At 39.0% G+C, this 15,616-nt stretch overlaps 1 protein-coding gene across 2 annotated transcripts; it reads right to left on the bottom strand.

Annotated features, from left to right (window-relative positions):
- Positions 1 to 1,165: 1,165 nt before the first annotated feature.
- LOC139949830 (perivitellin-2 31 kDa subunit-like) lies at positions 1,166 to 7,688 on the bottom strand. Of its 2 annotated transcripts, none has more exons than XM_071948371.1 (3): positions 7,617 to 7,688; positions 4,445 to 4,510; positions 1,166 to 2,980 (listed from the first exon to the last, which is right to left on the bottom strand). In XM_071948371.1, exons 2-3 carry the CDS (start codon positions 4,462 to 4,464, stop codon positions 2,080 to 2,082), a joined length of 921 nt encoding a protein of 306 aa, XP_071804472.1. In that variant the 5' UTR covers positions 4,465 to 4,510; positions 7,617 to 7,688; the 3' UTR covers positions 1,166 to 2,079. The 2 variants fall into 2 exon arrangements, with proteins under 2 accessions (XP_071804472.1, XP_071804471.1); XM_071948370.1 differs by lacking the exon at positions 7,617 to 7,688 and adding an exon at positions 6,487 to 6,545.
- Positions 7,689 to 15,616: the final 7,928 nt, after the last annotated feature.

The following is a 15,616-nucleotide window of genomic DNA, read 5'->3' as shown; positions in this document are numbered from 1 at the left end:
TACGTTATTCCCGAGCCTCAAATTATGACGTCAGGACCCGATTGAATAGAGCTGCTTTAAGCAGAGAATGATGCTTAAACAAAATACTTCTAAGCAAAACAAACAGGATACCAGTATAAATACAATGTACATGTGACATGGTATTTTAGCTAGTAACCTTATGCTGGTAAACAAACTTTTATTATGCTTAGCTACTTTTTGTGTTTAAGCAGCTTTGTAAAATTGTGCCCTGATGTAATTCAGGCTAACAAGATCGTATGTCGTAGGAAGGAGATATTTCAGACACTAATGTAATGACTATCAGCTAGACTAAAACACCCCGAATATGCCTTGTCCCAAATTGACTTGCTGCTAGTTTCCATGAGGTATATTTCTCTCATTCCCCGGCCAAATAGTTAAAACTTTAAAGCCTCCCCTAAACAGGTTAAAGACAGTGGACACTATTGGTAATTGTCAAAGACTAGCCTTCACAGTTGGTGTATCTCAACATATGCATAAAATAACAAACCTGTGAAAATTTGAGCTCAATTGGTCGTCGAGGTTGCGAGATAATAATGAAAGAAAAAAACACACTTGTCACACGAAGTTGTGTGCGTTGAGATGGTTGATTTCGATACCTCAAATTCTAAATCTAAGGTCTTGAAATCGAATTCGTGGAAAAATTACTTCTTTCTCGAAAACTATGTCACTTCAGAGGGAGCTGTTTTCACAATGTTTTATACCACAACCTCTTCCAATCACTCGTCACCAATTAAGGTATTATGCTAATAATTATTTTGAGTAATTACCAATAGTGTCCACTGCCTTTAAAGCACATAGCTCCCAGGTTGTGATGCATTGTTGTTACTAAACAGTCTATTGACTGCATGACCAAATGGTTATCAATTAAAACATTTGAGGACCTACAACCTAAAGTATGATAATACTAATAAGCTTGGCGCATGAATTTTTGTCTAGTGTGGTGCACCCAGTAACAACGAGAGCAGTACACTAACCACTATCGACGAATGACGTCTTGGGACAAGACTAGCGAGTCTGTGCGTCACCTATCCAACTGTTGTTTGGCCATTAAACAAGCTCTCTCAAATTCAGCTGCAATAATATTCCCCCCCCCACCCGGAAAAAAAAATGTAGAGAAAGAATTTGGCAAAATAGTCAGCAGATGTACGATTATAAATTACTATTTATTTCAGGAACTGTTACATTTTGTTGTATTTCTTATTGGCATAACATTATTTCAAGATTTGTTTTTGTTAACATTTCATTACATCTTTGGCGTTGCATATCACTGATTTAAACACAATTCGATTCTTATACTGTTAGAAAACGATGCATTGACACTCGCTTTATATTATTGTTATTATTTCAATCAAATTCCCGCATTTGTATTGTTCAAGTTTGTTTTTCTTTAAGAAGTTTGGAAATAAATGTGCGTTTGAATGAAGTGAATGGGGGACTTTTTTGGACTGAAGGTGGCAGCAGACTTACCGGGTACAATTAATGGTTCTTGGTAAATTGAGAACACTCTCAGACCAGCGTAAACAATGGAAAGTCTGCTGCTACCTGGCGTTCAAAAGCCCAAAATTTAATTAAATTTGGATACTGATAGGGGAAGGACTCGTACTTATTCGTCCAAGGGATAGCGTCCTCATTTGAATGGGGACAAATTGCAAGTATCTAATCTCGTGTCAAAATGGTGTCAAATGTTATTGCAATTCATAACCTTAAAGTGCGCAGTTTGATCCAAACCATTCAACCATTCTGAGATGAATTGGACTCTACATTTGTGTACGGAAATGTTTTTGTTCATGCTTGACTTTTTTTTAAGAGCGAAATGTGACACACGACGTCATTGGACTTCAAAAGTTATGGGTCTTTACCTTCCAAGGAGTAACAGTCAGTCAGTCAAAATGTCAAATTCAAGGCTCTTTAAAAGTAAAAAAAAAGATTAACAACAGTCCCCGTATAACATAAATGGGTTGCTCTAAAATTGTATTTAACTCTAGGCATGTTGCAGGCCAAGTCACTGTAGTTTTTTACGTCAGTTAGGTGTCAATTCACAAATTGGTCTGAAATGCTCTAATCCGTCTCTTTCACATAAATGTTACCGTTAGTATTGACACCCCAGACGGCAAGTGACAGTGACTCGATCTGTGACAGTCCCCCTGGAATATTCTGCCAGTCAGTACCCTTCGGTGCCGCAGCAGACACCCCCAGCCTATAATAAACATTGTTGTTAGAATTCACCCCATAGATATCGTCGCCTGAGCTGATGTACTTCAACGCTCCGGATACACGGGTCCAGGTGGAACCGTCAGGATCCGAATCCGGATCGCCGAAAGTCCCCTCCCTGTAGTAGATGCTATCCGCGGAGTTAACGCCCCATACTCCCCCGCTACCCACCGAGATCTGCTTCAATCCGCCCCCGATCTGACGCCAGTCATTGCCCAGAACATTACAGTTGCTGGCCCCAAGACGATGGTAAATATTATCGCCTGAGTTTACACCCCAAACATGCCCCTTCTGGCTAACGCTGACGTGTTTCAAAGCACCACCGACTTGACTCCATCCGGTACCGGTTGGGTTACCAGACGTTATGCCCTGTCGAGCATAGATATTATCGTTACTGTTCACACCCCAGACTACGTTTTTACCAACATCGAGTTGTGACAGTCCTCCGCTGACTTGTATCCAAGTGGCGCCTGTGTTTTGTTCGTTGCCATACGACCCTTCCCTGAAGTAGATATTACCGTTTGAGTTAGCTCCCCAAACACCAGACGAGCCGATGGATACGTGGATGAGACCCCCTGGGATGCTCTGCCAACCTAGTCTGGCACACGGACAGAGTTGCACCGCCTCGTAAGACTTCTCTTCATCTACAACTGTGTCTGCCATGTCGGTGGGGCTTGGGTTTCTTGGTTTGAACCATTTGTCGGGCTGGCTGAACACAATGGGCGTGATCAGCAGCATCAAAACCAAACTGAATGAAAACAAAGTTAGTTACTATTGTTTATATCATTATATACTAGTTCATCTAGAATAACAGATGCACAGGGTTTATTAATTTTATTTCTTGGTTTGTCCTATATACACCGATGTGTGTTATAGGTTAGTACTGTATACTCTGTACTTATTGAGCTCTGTGAAAAAAAATCACGGGATTCGAACACACGACCTTTGAAGGTCGAACTGCCTCTAGCTACCGGGCATTCTCGGTGGTCTAGACGGGAATACACTGCTCTTATAGTTGCACGGGTCGTGGGTTCGAATCCCAGCCGACTATACTTATACGCACGTTATTGTTTTCCCGACAGAGATCGGGCAAGTACTGAAGTATACAGTGCTAAACACAAATCAACTAGTAATATTCTTTACCTCCGATGCAAATCTATCTTTTGAAAAAGTACATTTTGCTAACATTTGCTTAACCAAATATTAGGCCCAGAGAGAAGTTGCAAAGATTTAAAGACAGTGGACATTATTGGTACTTGTCAAAGACTAGTACTCACAGTTGGTGTATCTCAACATATGCATAAAATAACAAACCTGTGAAAATTTGAGCTCAATCGGTCGTCGAAGTTGCAAGATAACTATGAAAGAAAAACACCGAAGTTTTGTCACACGAAGTTGTGTGCTTTCAGATGCTTGATTTCGAGACCTCAAATTCTAAACTTGAGGTCTCGAAATCAAATTCGTGGAAAATTACTTATTTCTCGAAAACTACGGCACCGAGGGAGCCGTTTATCATAAGGTTTTTATACTATCAACCTCTCCCCATTACTCGTTACCAAGTGAGGTTTCATGCTGATAATTATTTTGAGTAATTACTAATAGTGTCCACTGCCTTTAAAGGTGTTTTGTGAATCCATATCACACTCTAAGAATTACTCTCAATGTTAGCAAACAAACTTACTTTAAAGTAACATGCACTGGCGAGCTGTTGATAATATAAAACGTAGTTGTTTTAGAAATAGGTAATTTTTTCACTCACATTATTACAAAACTTAGGCCTGAAGCCGGTTTTTAAGGCATCTGGAAGCGCACAATCATTGCAACAAGAGTGTTTTTTCTTTAACAACTTGCTGGCAGCCTCGGTTACCAATTGAGTCAAGACTGTCACAGATTTGCTATTTTATGCAATTTGGGACAAAGGAGATTACTGGGTGCGTTTTTGGCGGTCATAACCAATTACTGTTTCGGTTGAACTTGCCATTTGGTATAACCAATGGCCAGTGACCGAAACAATGATTGGTTACGACCGCCAAAAGGCACCCCAGGTCTTTGACAATAACTTTAGGTGTTCTGGGGTGGATTTCACAACGAGTATATGACTATGCTTATCTCGAGTATAGGACGAGTTACTTGTCCTGAGATACGGCTAGTCGTAACTCTTTGTGAAATCGACTCCAGTGACTTTAAGATTGTGATTTCTTCTTCGACTCACCAGATAGCTTTATACGCCATGTTAAAGCCAGACGCAACGGAGATACAACTTGAAGCAAAACGATTCCTGTTCAAAAAATAAAAACAAACAAACAAACAAACGATCTCAATGCAATTAATCATTAATCCACGTCACTTTACAACCGTAAACAATTATGTATTAATTTTAAAGGCAGTTGACGCTATTGGTAATTACTCAAAATAGTTACTCAAATTAGCACAAAAACTTACTTTGCAACGAGTAATGGGGAGCTGTTGATAGTATACAAAATAATTGTGAGAAACGGCGATCCCTCTGAAGTGGAGTAGTTTTCGAGAAAAAAAAAGAAATTTTCCACGAATTTTATCATTCGTCACCTCAGAATTAGATTTTGAGGTCTTGAAATCAAGCATCTTTCACGTTATTTTCTCGCAACACCGACGACCAATTGAAGCTCAAATTTTCACAGGTTTTGTTATTTTATGCATATGTTGAGATACACCAAGTGAGAAACATTGTCTTTGACGATTACCAATAGTGTCCAGTGTCTCTACAGACTAGCAAAGAACAAAATGCGCACCCCTATAGCCATAGGACGCTAGTCAGTGTCACTGCACTGACGTCCTGGTTATAAAGGTTATTTACAATGCGAGCTCAAATTTGACTACAATTTTCTTTTTTTTTTACCTGACTTGAGAAGCTGAAATTCCGTTCAATATTCATAGTGTCCCTAACTATGTTTTCAACGAGTTCACAGCTAACAAATATATCCATGGAAGAAATTGTTTTCGAAAATATGTCGAAGTTCTTTAGTGGCGCTGTGATCATCATGTACCAATTGATAGTGTGAGCCCAAGTGCGCCTGGCTTTGAGTACACTGCATTATATTGCCGCTATTCGCCGTCAAAACAGGGTAGGTAGGTGCCTTCAACTCCTCCAATTTAAAAATCCAGGAGGCATAAAACTGTAAAATTTTCCAGCTCAAACAGAACTTTTATGAATTTCAGGTTTAATTTCGGTTAAAAATATCATTTTTTTTTTTTTTTTTTTTTTTAAATTAAAAAAATTCTAAAGCGTGCAGCATGCAAAGCCATCTGCCGCCATCTTGCTTTTTCACAGTACTTCTTGTACATGTGCGGACAACAGAAGGCGCTTTCCTGCGCGCGTATATTGGGTGCGTTCGTTTAGCTTCCCTGGGTCGACCCCGGTGTGTGGCGTTTTTTTTTCCCAGGACGAGTGTGTGCAGATAAATACCCACGTTCGTCCTAATAAAAAAAAACGCCACGCACCGGGGTCGACCCAGGGGAGCTAAACGAACTCGCCCATATTTTTATTTCCGGTCAGCATGCGCTAATTTATGGTGAAAAGTGACCTCATTTGTCATAGGAAAAAAATACGCTTCCAGCACATGGAGTCTTGGCACAAGACGTCAATGCTCGGTATCGCATAGTTCTGCGCTTTGTGTAAATTGCTCACTGACTATTATCCATCTGTCTAGTGTTTGGTTAACGCGGGTTGACGGCAATTTGGCTGCAAATAGTATGCCGCCAGTGATCAGTGCAAGAAAGTGTTACACGGAAGTTAGTGCACGACGTGGGATCAGAACACGCCAATTTCAATTTTCTTTTCACAAAATATCAACACCAAAGGAGAAAATTCAACCATTTTAAATAATGCGAACTTGGAGTTCAACTACAAGGAACATGTGAGTAAAAAGTTCAGACTCCCGAGTTAGGTAGAAATAATTTTAACAGATTTTTGATTTTTTTTTTCGCAATGGTACAGGACCTTTTTACACCCTGGACTCCGTCGCGTTGCCTGCAACGGAGGAGTCCAACCTGGGCTAGCGCACCCCCTGCTACCGCTTCCCAGTTTGTATCGTAAATTTAGGTGTGATCTCTTGCTGTACATTAGTTACATATTGAATGAATTCTTCCCTTGAGGTCCCCATGCAATGGCCGACATCTTTTACGAAACGTGTGCGCGTGAAAGGCTAGTGACCTACTCGTTGGCTGGAGACCGTCAGAGCCAAAATAGTACAAAGTGACAAATTGGATACTTACTCGTTGATGGTTGGATTCGGACTACCGCCAGCAGGGCCGAACGAGGCTGCCCGCCAACGGTCAAGCCCTAGTGGTTTATTACGTAACTGTTCTATTCACTACATTTAGATTCTTTTCTAGAGTTATGTGTGGAAACAATGGGCGTGTTCGTTTACCTTCCCTGGGTCGACCCCGGATGCGTTCGAATAGCTTTGACGTCATTCCAGGGGCTCACCCGGGTCAGCTCCTGGTGTGCTCTGCTTGTGGAGTGGGTCACTTGGGGGCTGGCTCCATGTCCATGACGTCACTACGAGAGCTAGCGGTGGGTGATCGTCAGGGGCTCACCCGAGTGAGCACCGCGGGGTAGACACAGGGAAGCTAATCGAAAGCACCCCTATCGACCCTCTTTATTCTTATAGGAGATAATCGGACCCACGACCAAGCGATATGCCTATCTATTGATTCTCACAGTGGGGAATGTACAAAAGACACTGTACTCCTTTGGTAATATTGTCAAATACAAGTCTTCTCACTTGGTGAATCAGAACATGATATGCATTTAGTTACAAACCTGTGCAAGGAAAAAAAACATAATGCTATTTTTGCTCGTGTTTTTTAATCCTGCATTTTAATGTTTTTCTTGACTGTACAGCGCTTTGAAACAGTGTTAAAGTGCTTTATAAATGCATTTAAGTTAAGTTAAGTTAAGTTAAGAGACCAATGAAAGAAAAAAAAAGCTTGTTCCAAAACATTATGTGCTCATACTTTTTTGCCTAACAAAAGGCTTCAGCTGAATGAAGTCTTTCATTATTTGAGTGAGAAATTACCTCTTTCATAAAAGTTACTTCAGAAAATAATGGAAGGAAAAACACCCTTGTCGCACAAGTTGTGTGCATTAAGATGCTTGAATTCGAGACCTCAACTGAGGTCTCGAAGTCAATTAAAATGTTTGAGTGAGAAATTACTAATTTCTTAAAAACTACGCTACTTCAGAGGGAGCCGTTTCTGACAATGTTTTATATACCATAAACAGTTCCATGTTGCTCATTAATACCAACTAAGCTTTTATGGCTCAATATTATTTCGAGTTACCACCAATAGTGTCCAGTGCCTCTAAATGCAAGATAAATTAGATTACTTAATGTACTTACAGCGATTCAGAAGGGAGGTTCGCATCGAGAGAAGGCAGCCGCAGTTTATGTCCAACATTCTCAGATTATGACGCATTTATACATTTTAAGTGCCCTCGAAGACTGTTATCTGCAAATGAAATGCCCTTACTTTGAGGTCATCACCTTGTTTATGTTTACAGTTGATTAATTATTTATTCTTGTTTGTACTACTTTGAACACAAGGAGACATGAATAATGTTCAAACAGTACACTCTTGGCAGTTCCAAAGGTGCATTCTGCTGCCGGGATCGTGTAGTTTTATAAACAAGCCCCACGCCCCTGAAAAGGTCTCGTCAATAAGTTTGTTCCGCGTTAACACTGGTGGAAGTATTCAATGTAACATCTCAAAACTTTCCTGTTTAAATTGTTGATAGCTAAACTTTGTTTTTTCCAGTGCGTTTACTTATTCGCCTATTGTACTGTTTCTTAAGCGCTGATGGAGTGCCCTTTTGGTTTTTTTTTCTTCTAGAAATTCCTCTTCTTTGTGTGTGGGGTCCAGGTTAAACAAAATAAGTCCCTTGTGGGGTCACTTGTTAAGTTCCACAAGGGTACTCCCGTAGGCTCACACATGTCACACTGATAACAGCAACGACAGCGACAAAGACAATGGACGATAAACATTGTTTGTGGAGTTTTTTTATTTAAATGCACCGAAGCAGCCGATTTCACGAGACGCTAGGATTAATCCTATCTCGAGTTATGATGAGTAACTCGTCCTATAGGATGGGTTCAATGCGTACTAACGTCTATGGATAATGAACTTAACTCGTAATAACTCCTAAATAAGTCCTAATATTATTTCCTAAGTTTGGAACAGTATGGTGAAATCAACGGCAGCACACATTTTGATAACTTGTCCATAGACCAGTAATCTCACTTGATGTATCCCAACACTAAGTGTACTACAAATAACAACTCTGTGAAACTTTGGCTCAAGTCATTGAAGTTGCTAGAGAATACATAAGAGGGGACCGTTTCTCTCAATGTTTTATACTTAAAACAACTCCCAATTGCTCGTTACCAAGTAAGTTTTTATGCAAACAATTATTTTGAGTAATTAGCAATAGTGTCCAGTGCCTTTAACTTTGTAAATTTTGACACGTTGTCAAAAGCTCATAAAGACCTGGACCCTATTGGTAATTGTCAAAGACCAGTCTTTTCACTTGGTGTATCTCAACATATGCACACAATAACAAACGTGTGAAAATTTGAGCTCAATTGGTTGTTGAAGTTACAAGATAACTATGAAAGAAAAAAGAAACACCCTTGTCACCGGAGTTGTGTGCTTTCAGATGCTTGATTTCGAAACCTCAAATTCTAAATCTGAGGTCCCCGAATCAAATTCGTGGAAAATTACTTCTTTCTTGAAAACTACTCCACCTCAGAGGGAGCCGTTTCTCACAATGTTTTATACTACCAACCTCTCCCCATTACTCGTCACCAAGTAAGGTTTTATGCTTTATTTTCAACAGCGTCCACTGCTTTTAAGCATTGACCCATTCGGTCACTGGCCTGCCGGTGTCAGATGCAATGTGTCCGCCATGCAATACTGTCCACTCCGGACACTTTTGCATGTGCAATCGTGTCCGGCGCTATGCAAAACCGCCCGATGGACATGTACATGACTGTACTGTCTGTACATGTATGTACGCAAATATGCGAGCGGGCGAACGTCTTCCGTCGACCAATGAAGGGCGTTTAATTTACTGCAAGGACGGTTTCGCAGTGGGGCGGACACAACTGCATATGCAAATGTGTCCGGGCGCAGCAGCGTCCGGGCGGACACGATTGCATATATGCAAAACCACCCGGCGGACATTGCATTTGCAATGCATAGAGGACATAATTGCATGATGCGACACCGGCCTTGGACAATGTGAATAAGGGACAACCTTGTCGTTGTTTATCATCACGCATCTGTTTACAGTTCGGATTAAAACACAAATCAATCACGTCCACGGAGTCATTTGAGGTCTTTTGAAATAAAATAGATAGAACAACAAAATAGATAACACAACAACAGCCTTTTCTCGTTTGTCATTTATATATTTTGTTAAAGGACTATTCTAGGAAGACCTTATTCTATCTCTACGTGTAGGGTCTCGACTGCAAGATTCATTTGTAATGATTTATGTATCTGTTTGATCTAAAAAATTCATCAACCAACATGTAATGATTCCCTTTTGCCTAGTGCAATTAAGTTTTCAATAATAAATGGTTGAGATAACTTGGTTCACGTCGATCGTTCTTGTTTTTTTTTATGTGCTTGCTAAATCTTTATTTTTGCATATAAATTGTAATTTGTATTCCTTTGTCTATTGTTGCTATGCATGTCCTTTGTGTCACAAGGGACACACATTTCATGTTTTTTGGGTCATGGCAATACATATTTTAAATGTTTAAGCTAATCTTGAAAACATAAAATAAGCTGTTGCAAACTGCTTAATCTTGGTACCGTTACAATGTACCGATTTGTACAGTTACATGCAAATGGCCGACCAAACACTGTTAATGTTACCTTTTGTACTTGTTGAGTTTTGTTTAGTTTGCTTATTCGTCTCTATGTAAAGCTGTAGTTTTGTCTCATTTTGAAAGCCGTTCATTGACAAGCCCGCATTTTCGTAACATTCCTCCACATTCATTATTGACTGTACCTTTTGAGGATGACATATGGAAATAAACGTTCTTGAGTTGAACTGATTTACTCCACTTTTTGTATGTTATAGGATAAAATGTGTGATTGATGATAATTCATATTCTGCATATTAAATAATCAAGAAATGAAGCTATTGATAAAACAAGGAATCCCAACTTTTACACGAATAGAATATACTCATTTATTGCACTTCTTACAGTATAAATAAAGGCACATATTGAGTTACAAAACTGAGTTATACTTGTATTGTATAATTATATTTTGGCAGGGGTCTGGTTTTACACGATCTTTTGATGACAGTTTTATACTTTTGTTTTAACCTTGACAGCCCCTGTACAACTTGTAACTATTGTGTATGTCTAAAGATTTAAAATCCACAAAAAAAAAAAAAAATACAAATATTGCTTTTTGGACAAACTTTGTTGAATATTGTGCACCGCTGGTTTCTCTCTCTCATTGTAAAGTCCCATTCGTTCATTCGCATGATCCATGTTGCAGTATTTTTATATCTCTTCACAATACTCATCCGCTGGAGCTTTAGAGGCACTGGGGTGGATTTCACAAAGGTAGTCCTAACTTAGGACTAGTCCTAAGCAATGCTAAGAGATAGGACTTGTCCTAAAGTTAGGACCAGTAACTCATCCTAACTTAGGACTGGTCCTATCTCTTAGCATTGCCTAGGACTAGTCCTAAGTTAGGACTACCTTTGTGAAATCCACCCCTGGATACCTTTGGTACCGGTTATGGATGTACCGTTCCGGCTTTCCACTAAGCTCCGCCCACCGCGCACGTGAGCAAGACACGTGTACGAGCACTCCCAATGACATTCTGCACGATTCTGCCGCGCATGCCAAATATACGCGCACGCATGACCGAGTTTGTCCGACCACAATCATTGCTGTGATTGGTCAAATGGGTGAACGCGCACAGTTTGATTGACATGCCGGATCGGTCCATTGTCGAAGACCACCATTCTCACTTGTTGTATCCCAACATACTGCTTAAATTAATAACAAACCTATGAAAATGTTGGGTCACATGGTCCTCGAATTTGCAAGAGAATAGTGAAAGAAAAATCACCATTGTTGCATTACTTTGTGTGCTTTCTGATGTATGTTAAAATGCTAAAGGTTGATGACCTCTATCTTTGAGTGAGACATTTTTCGAAAAAAGGTTCGTTACTTTAGAGGGAGCCGTTTCTCACAATGTTTTATACTACCAACAACTCTCCATGGATCGTTATCAAGTCAGTTTCAACGCTAACAATTACAATTATTAACTTCAAAACTGACTTGGTAACGAACATTGGAGAGGTGTTGATAGTATAAACCATTGTGGGAAACGACTCCCTCTGAAGTAACGTAGTTTTTGAGAAAGAGGCAATTTCTCACCAAAATAATAAAATACTTCTATAGCCAGAAGTTTTGTATTCTTTTCTGAAAGCACACTAATTCGTCCACTTAGGTCATTTTTTCTTTCATCATTTTCTCGCAACTTTTATGACCAATTGAGCCTAAATTTTCACAGGTTTGTTACTTAATCCATGTGATGGGATACACCAAGTGGGAACACTGGTCTTTGACAATTACCAAACGTGTACAGTGCTTTTAAGACAGCCATATCAATTAGCCTGTTTGATTGAGTGGCATGGTTAATACAATAATCGAGAAAAACAATCTTCGTTCACTCAAACATTTTCGTTCGAACGAAACAAACCTTCGTTAGTAAAGAAGATATTTTTACGCTTGATGAAAAACAACCTTCTTTTGAACGAAATCCAATTCTTAATTTTGTGCGAATTTGCTCTTCGGTCTTACACAGGTTGTTTTCGTTCAAACGAAGATCCCCCCGAATATGAACTAATTTCCCACAGCACTTTGTTATTCCATATATGGGCCTACCAGCTTATTGTTTTCCCACTATCAGAGGATCTAATATGTGTTGGTGCCATTATGTTGGTCAAATACATCATTTTTTGAAGTTACTGGACACTATTGGTAATTGTAAAAGACCAGTCTTCTCACTTGGTGTGTCTCAACATATGCATAACTTAACACACCTGTGAACATTTGAACTCAATTGGTCGTCGAAGTTGCGAGATAATAATGAAAGAAAAAACCACCCCTGTCACACGAAATTATGTGCTTTTAGAAGCTTGATTTCGAGACCTCAAGTTCTAAATCTGAGGTCCCGAAGACAAATTCGTGGAAAATTACTTCTTTCTCGAAAAGTATGTCACCTCAGAGGGAGCCGTTTCTCACAAGGTTTTATACTGTCAACCTCTCCCCATTATTCGTCACCAATTAAGGTTTTATGCTTATAATTATTTTGAGTATTTACTAATAGTGTCCACTGCCTTTAATAACAACATACAAAGTATTTACAACAGTAATAAATTAGTTTCAGAACACTTATACAGATAGGACAATCAGGACAATCTTGTAGTATATCATTAATAGATGACAAACAAGAATAACCGTTGCAAACGTTTTACCAACTTTTAGTTTAAATGCCCACAGCAAGCTATATTATAATAACCTGACGTTTCGACCCGGCAGAGCCTCTTTCCCAATGATTGGAGAAATAAACTGCTCTGTCGAAACCTTATGTCGTTAAAGGCAGAAATATACTATGGCAATTGCCAGAGACCAGTATCAAAAACTCATAAAATAACACACCTGCAAAATTTGTGCTCGAAATTGCAACCCCCCCAACCCGCCCCCCTAAAAAAAAAACAACAAAAAAAACAAAAACCCTCTTCCATGTAATAAATAAAGTTCCTTGTTTTTCTGAATCAACGTCGTCGATTAAAGGGGCAAACTGCCTTCAAACTTCTCAAAATAATTTTACAGGTTTTGAATTATTTGCTATCCTTTTCAAAAGCTTGTTTCACTCTAAACGCATTCAATAATGTGTTGTAATAAGCAATGGTATAACATCGATGAATTTGTTTTTAGAAAAACAACCAGGGTAAAATAACTCTGCCACCTTTTGGAGTAAAAATTGTTGGACACTGTTTAGTCATGAATTTAGAAAAACAAAAAACCCATACTTCTAAGAAATTTGAATTATATTTGCGACCATCATATCAAAACAAAGGTCAAGTTCACGCAAGGACGTTTTGCTATAGTTATTCAGTGACATGAAGGGCATGCGCACAGAAATTAAAGGAACACGTTGCCTTGCATCGGTCGAGTTGGTCCGTTGTTATAAAATGCATATGATTAGAAAGATGTTTTAAAAGTAGAATACAGTGATCCATACACATTTGCCTCGAAATTGCATGGCCGACCGTGTTTGTCGACGGGGTAAAAGCAAAACCACACACTTTCGAGTGTGGATCATTATTCTACTTTTAAAATATCTTTCTAAGCATAATATAACAAACGGACCGATAAACGCTTTATAGAGACCAAGTCGACCGATCCAAGGCAACGTGTTCCTTTGAAGTACAAACAACTCTAGTCATATCATGTCAACGTGATCGCAGCCGACTTCACGAAACGCTAGGATTAATCCTAACTCGAGTAACCCGTCTTAACTTAGGATGGATCCAATGCCTCCTATACGTCTTCGGATACGGAACCTAACTCGTCCTAAGTCATAAGATGAAATCTAAGCAAGGAAGATTTTGGTGAAATCTACGGCAGTAAAGCACGTTTTCCATTGATAACTGGGTCCACTCTGCACTGTGCTATGAAACGGCTATTGAAAACCTGCGATCGACTAAGCCCTGATTTGTTTTACTTAGGTCTATCTTCAAAATTGACACTGTCTCTGTTTTAATCTTCTAAAACAATTCACAAAACCTTAAAAATAAATCAGGAATTTGTTTTGAGATTTCTAAGTCGACTGGTTAGCGTAGTCCACATGTTTTTGACTAAACAGAGTTCGGGCAAACTTAGTGAAACTCTGGTCAACGATAGACCATAGCTCGAACTTGGCCGATTATAAAAACTAGTTTTTAACCCGATGTGCCCCTGGAAGGAGCATAGAACCTTTTATGAAACCCAGTTCAATTGAACTTTTAAGCCTTTCAAAAATACTGATCATGCTAAAAATTAAAGGGGTAAACAAACCACGTTGTTTACTTGAGTTTAAATTTTACACCTGGTTAATAATATCTTACACAGCCCCATAAACAAATTTAGCGGCGATGGACAATGATATAGCGCCTGTGTGGCAGGAGATTGTGTGCCCCCCATGGTGAACTATAGACCTTATCGCAAATACCAATGCGCAAGCGCAGACTGTTGAATGAGGTGCATTGTGGGATAGATATGAATAAAAGTTGGATACCAGCTAGACCACAATTCACCTAATGCCAAGCTTTACGCGCGCGCCCCAATATTTCCGAAAATGTCTATGTACAAACTTCTTCTGCTGCCATGATAGCGCCCTCTATTGAAACCTCCTCTTCAAGCTCCTGTTAATTTCCCATGTCGGGGACAAAGTCTCTGGCGGACGGAATTCCCTCGGACACCTGTACCGGCTCTATTTCATTGCCCATTATTGGTTTAAACATTCAAATTTACAAATACTCCTTTATCATAATTTGTTTTGATTACAATATAGTACAAATATGTATTTACATATTGCTTATAATTATAACTTTAACTATGCATTTGCTATAAGCGCATCAATTTATACACATAAAGCTAAAGGTTATCTTCGAATCAAGGTTTACAGAAGCAAAGTGTTTGCCAGTTTGCTAAATTTGTTGCAACGATACTTAAGGTTTTCCTGATCTATTTTAAAGCAATCGCACTTTATCACAAAAGTACTGTACAAATAAATAATAAGAAAAATGTACTCGCAATTTCACTTTCAAATTTAAATTGCATGGTGATAAAGCTCATAATTAAAGCATTTTGTTTTTACCTCAAAATATTTTGAAGATTTTCTTATATAGAGCTGACAAAAATAGTCACATGTAACGTTCATGATTAGTTGTGTAATCAAGCAAATACATGAAACGACGAACCTGTAAAAAACGGGCTTAATCAGCTTGGTTAGTTTGGGGAAAAAATGTGAAAAATGCACAAATTTCAGCATGTAAATACTTCGTCCTTAACGTTGGTTGTAACAACCAAAATCCGCAGTTGCGTTTTTTATTAAAGGTCTCTCAATAGCGGTGTTCTCGAATATAAAACTTTATTTCAGGAACTATTTCATATGAAACAATTATTCCAGTATGAACCTTAATATTAATTAACAAGCTTCCATGCTGAACTTTAAGCAGCGATGTTTTTTTAATACCAGTCCTGTGTCCATACCTTTAAAAGTTTATTTCCATTTGAGTGGGACCGTAATTCTTTTTTAT

The sequence above is a fragment of the Asterias amurensis genome, chromosome 17, assembly GCF_032118995.1.
Source record: "Asterias amurensis chromosome 17, ASM3211899v1".
In the NCBI taxonomy this organism is placed as follows: domain Eukaryota; kingdom Metazoa; phylum Echinodermata; class Asteroidea; order Forcipulatida; family Asteriidae; genus Asterias; species Asterias amurensis.
The sequence above is the reverse complement of the archived record's forward strand: the minus strand, read 5'-3'. Positions and strand labels throughout refer to the sequence as shown.

Bases quoted from the DNA above. Each gene is read 5' to 3' on its own strand.
- LOC139949830 (XM_071948371.1), bottom strand. From the start codon at position 4,464: ATGGCGTATAAAGCTATCTG. The intron at 2,981-4,444 runs GTGAGTCGAAGA...GTTTTCATTCAG, and splicing joins ATGGCGTATAAAGCTATCTG to TTTGGTTTTGATGCTGCTGA.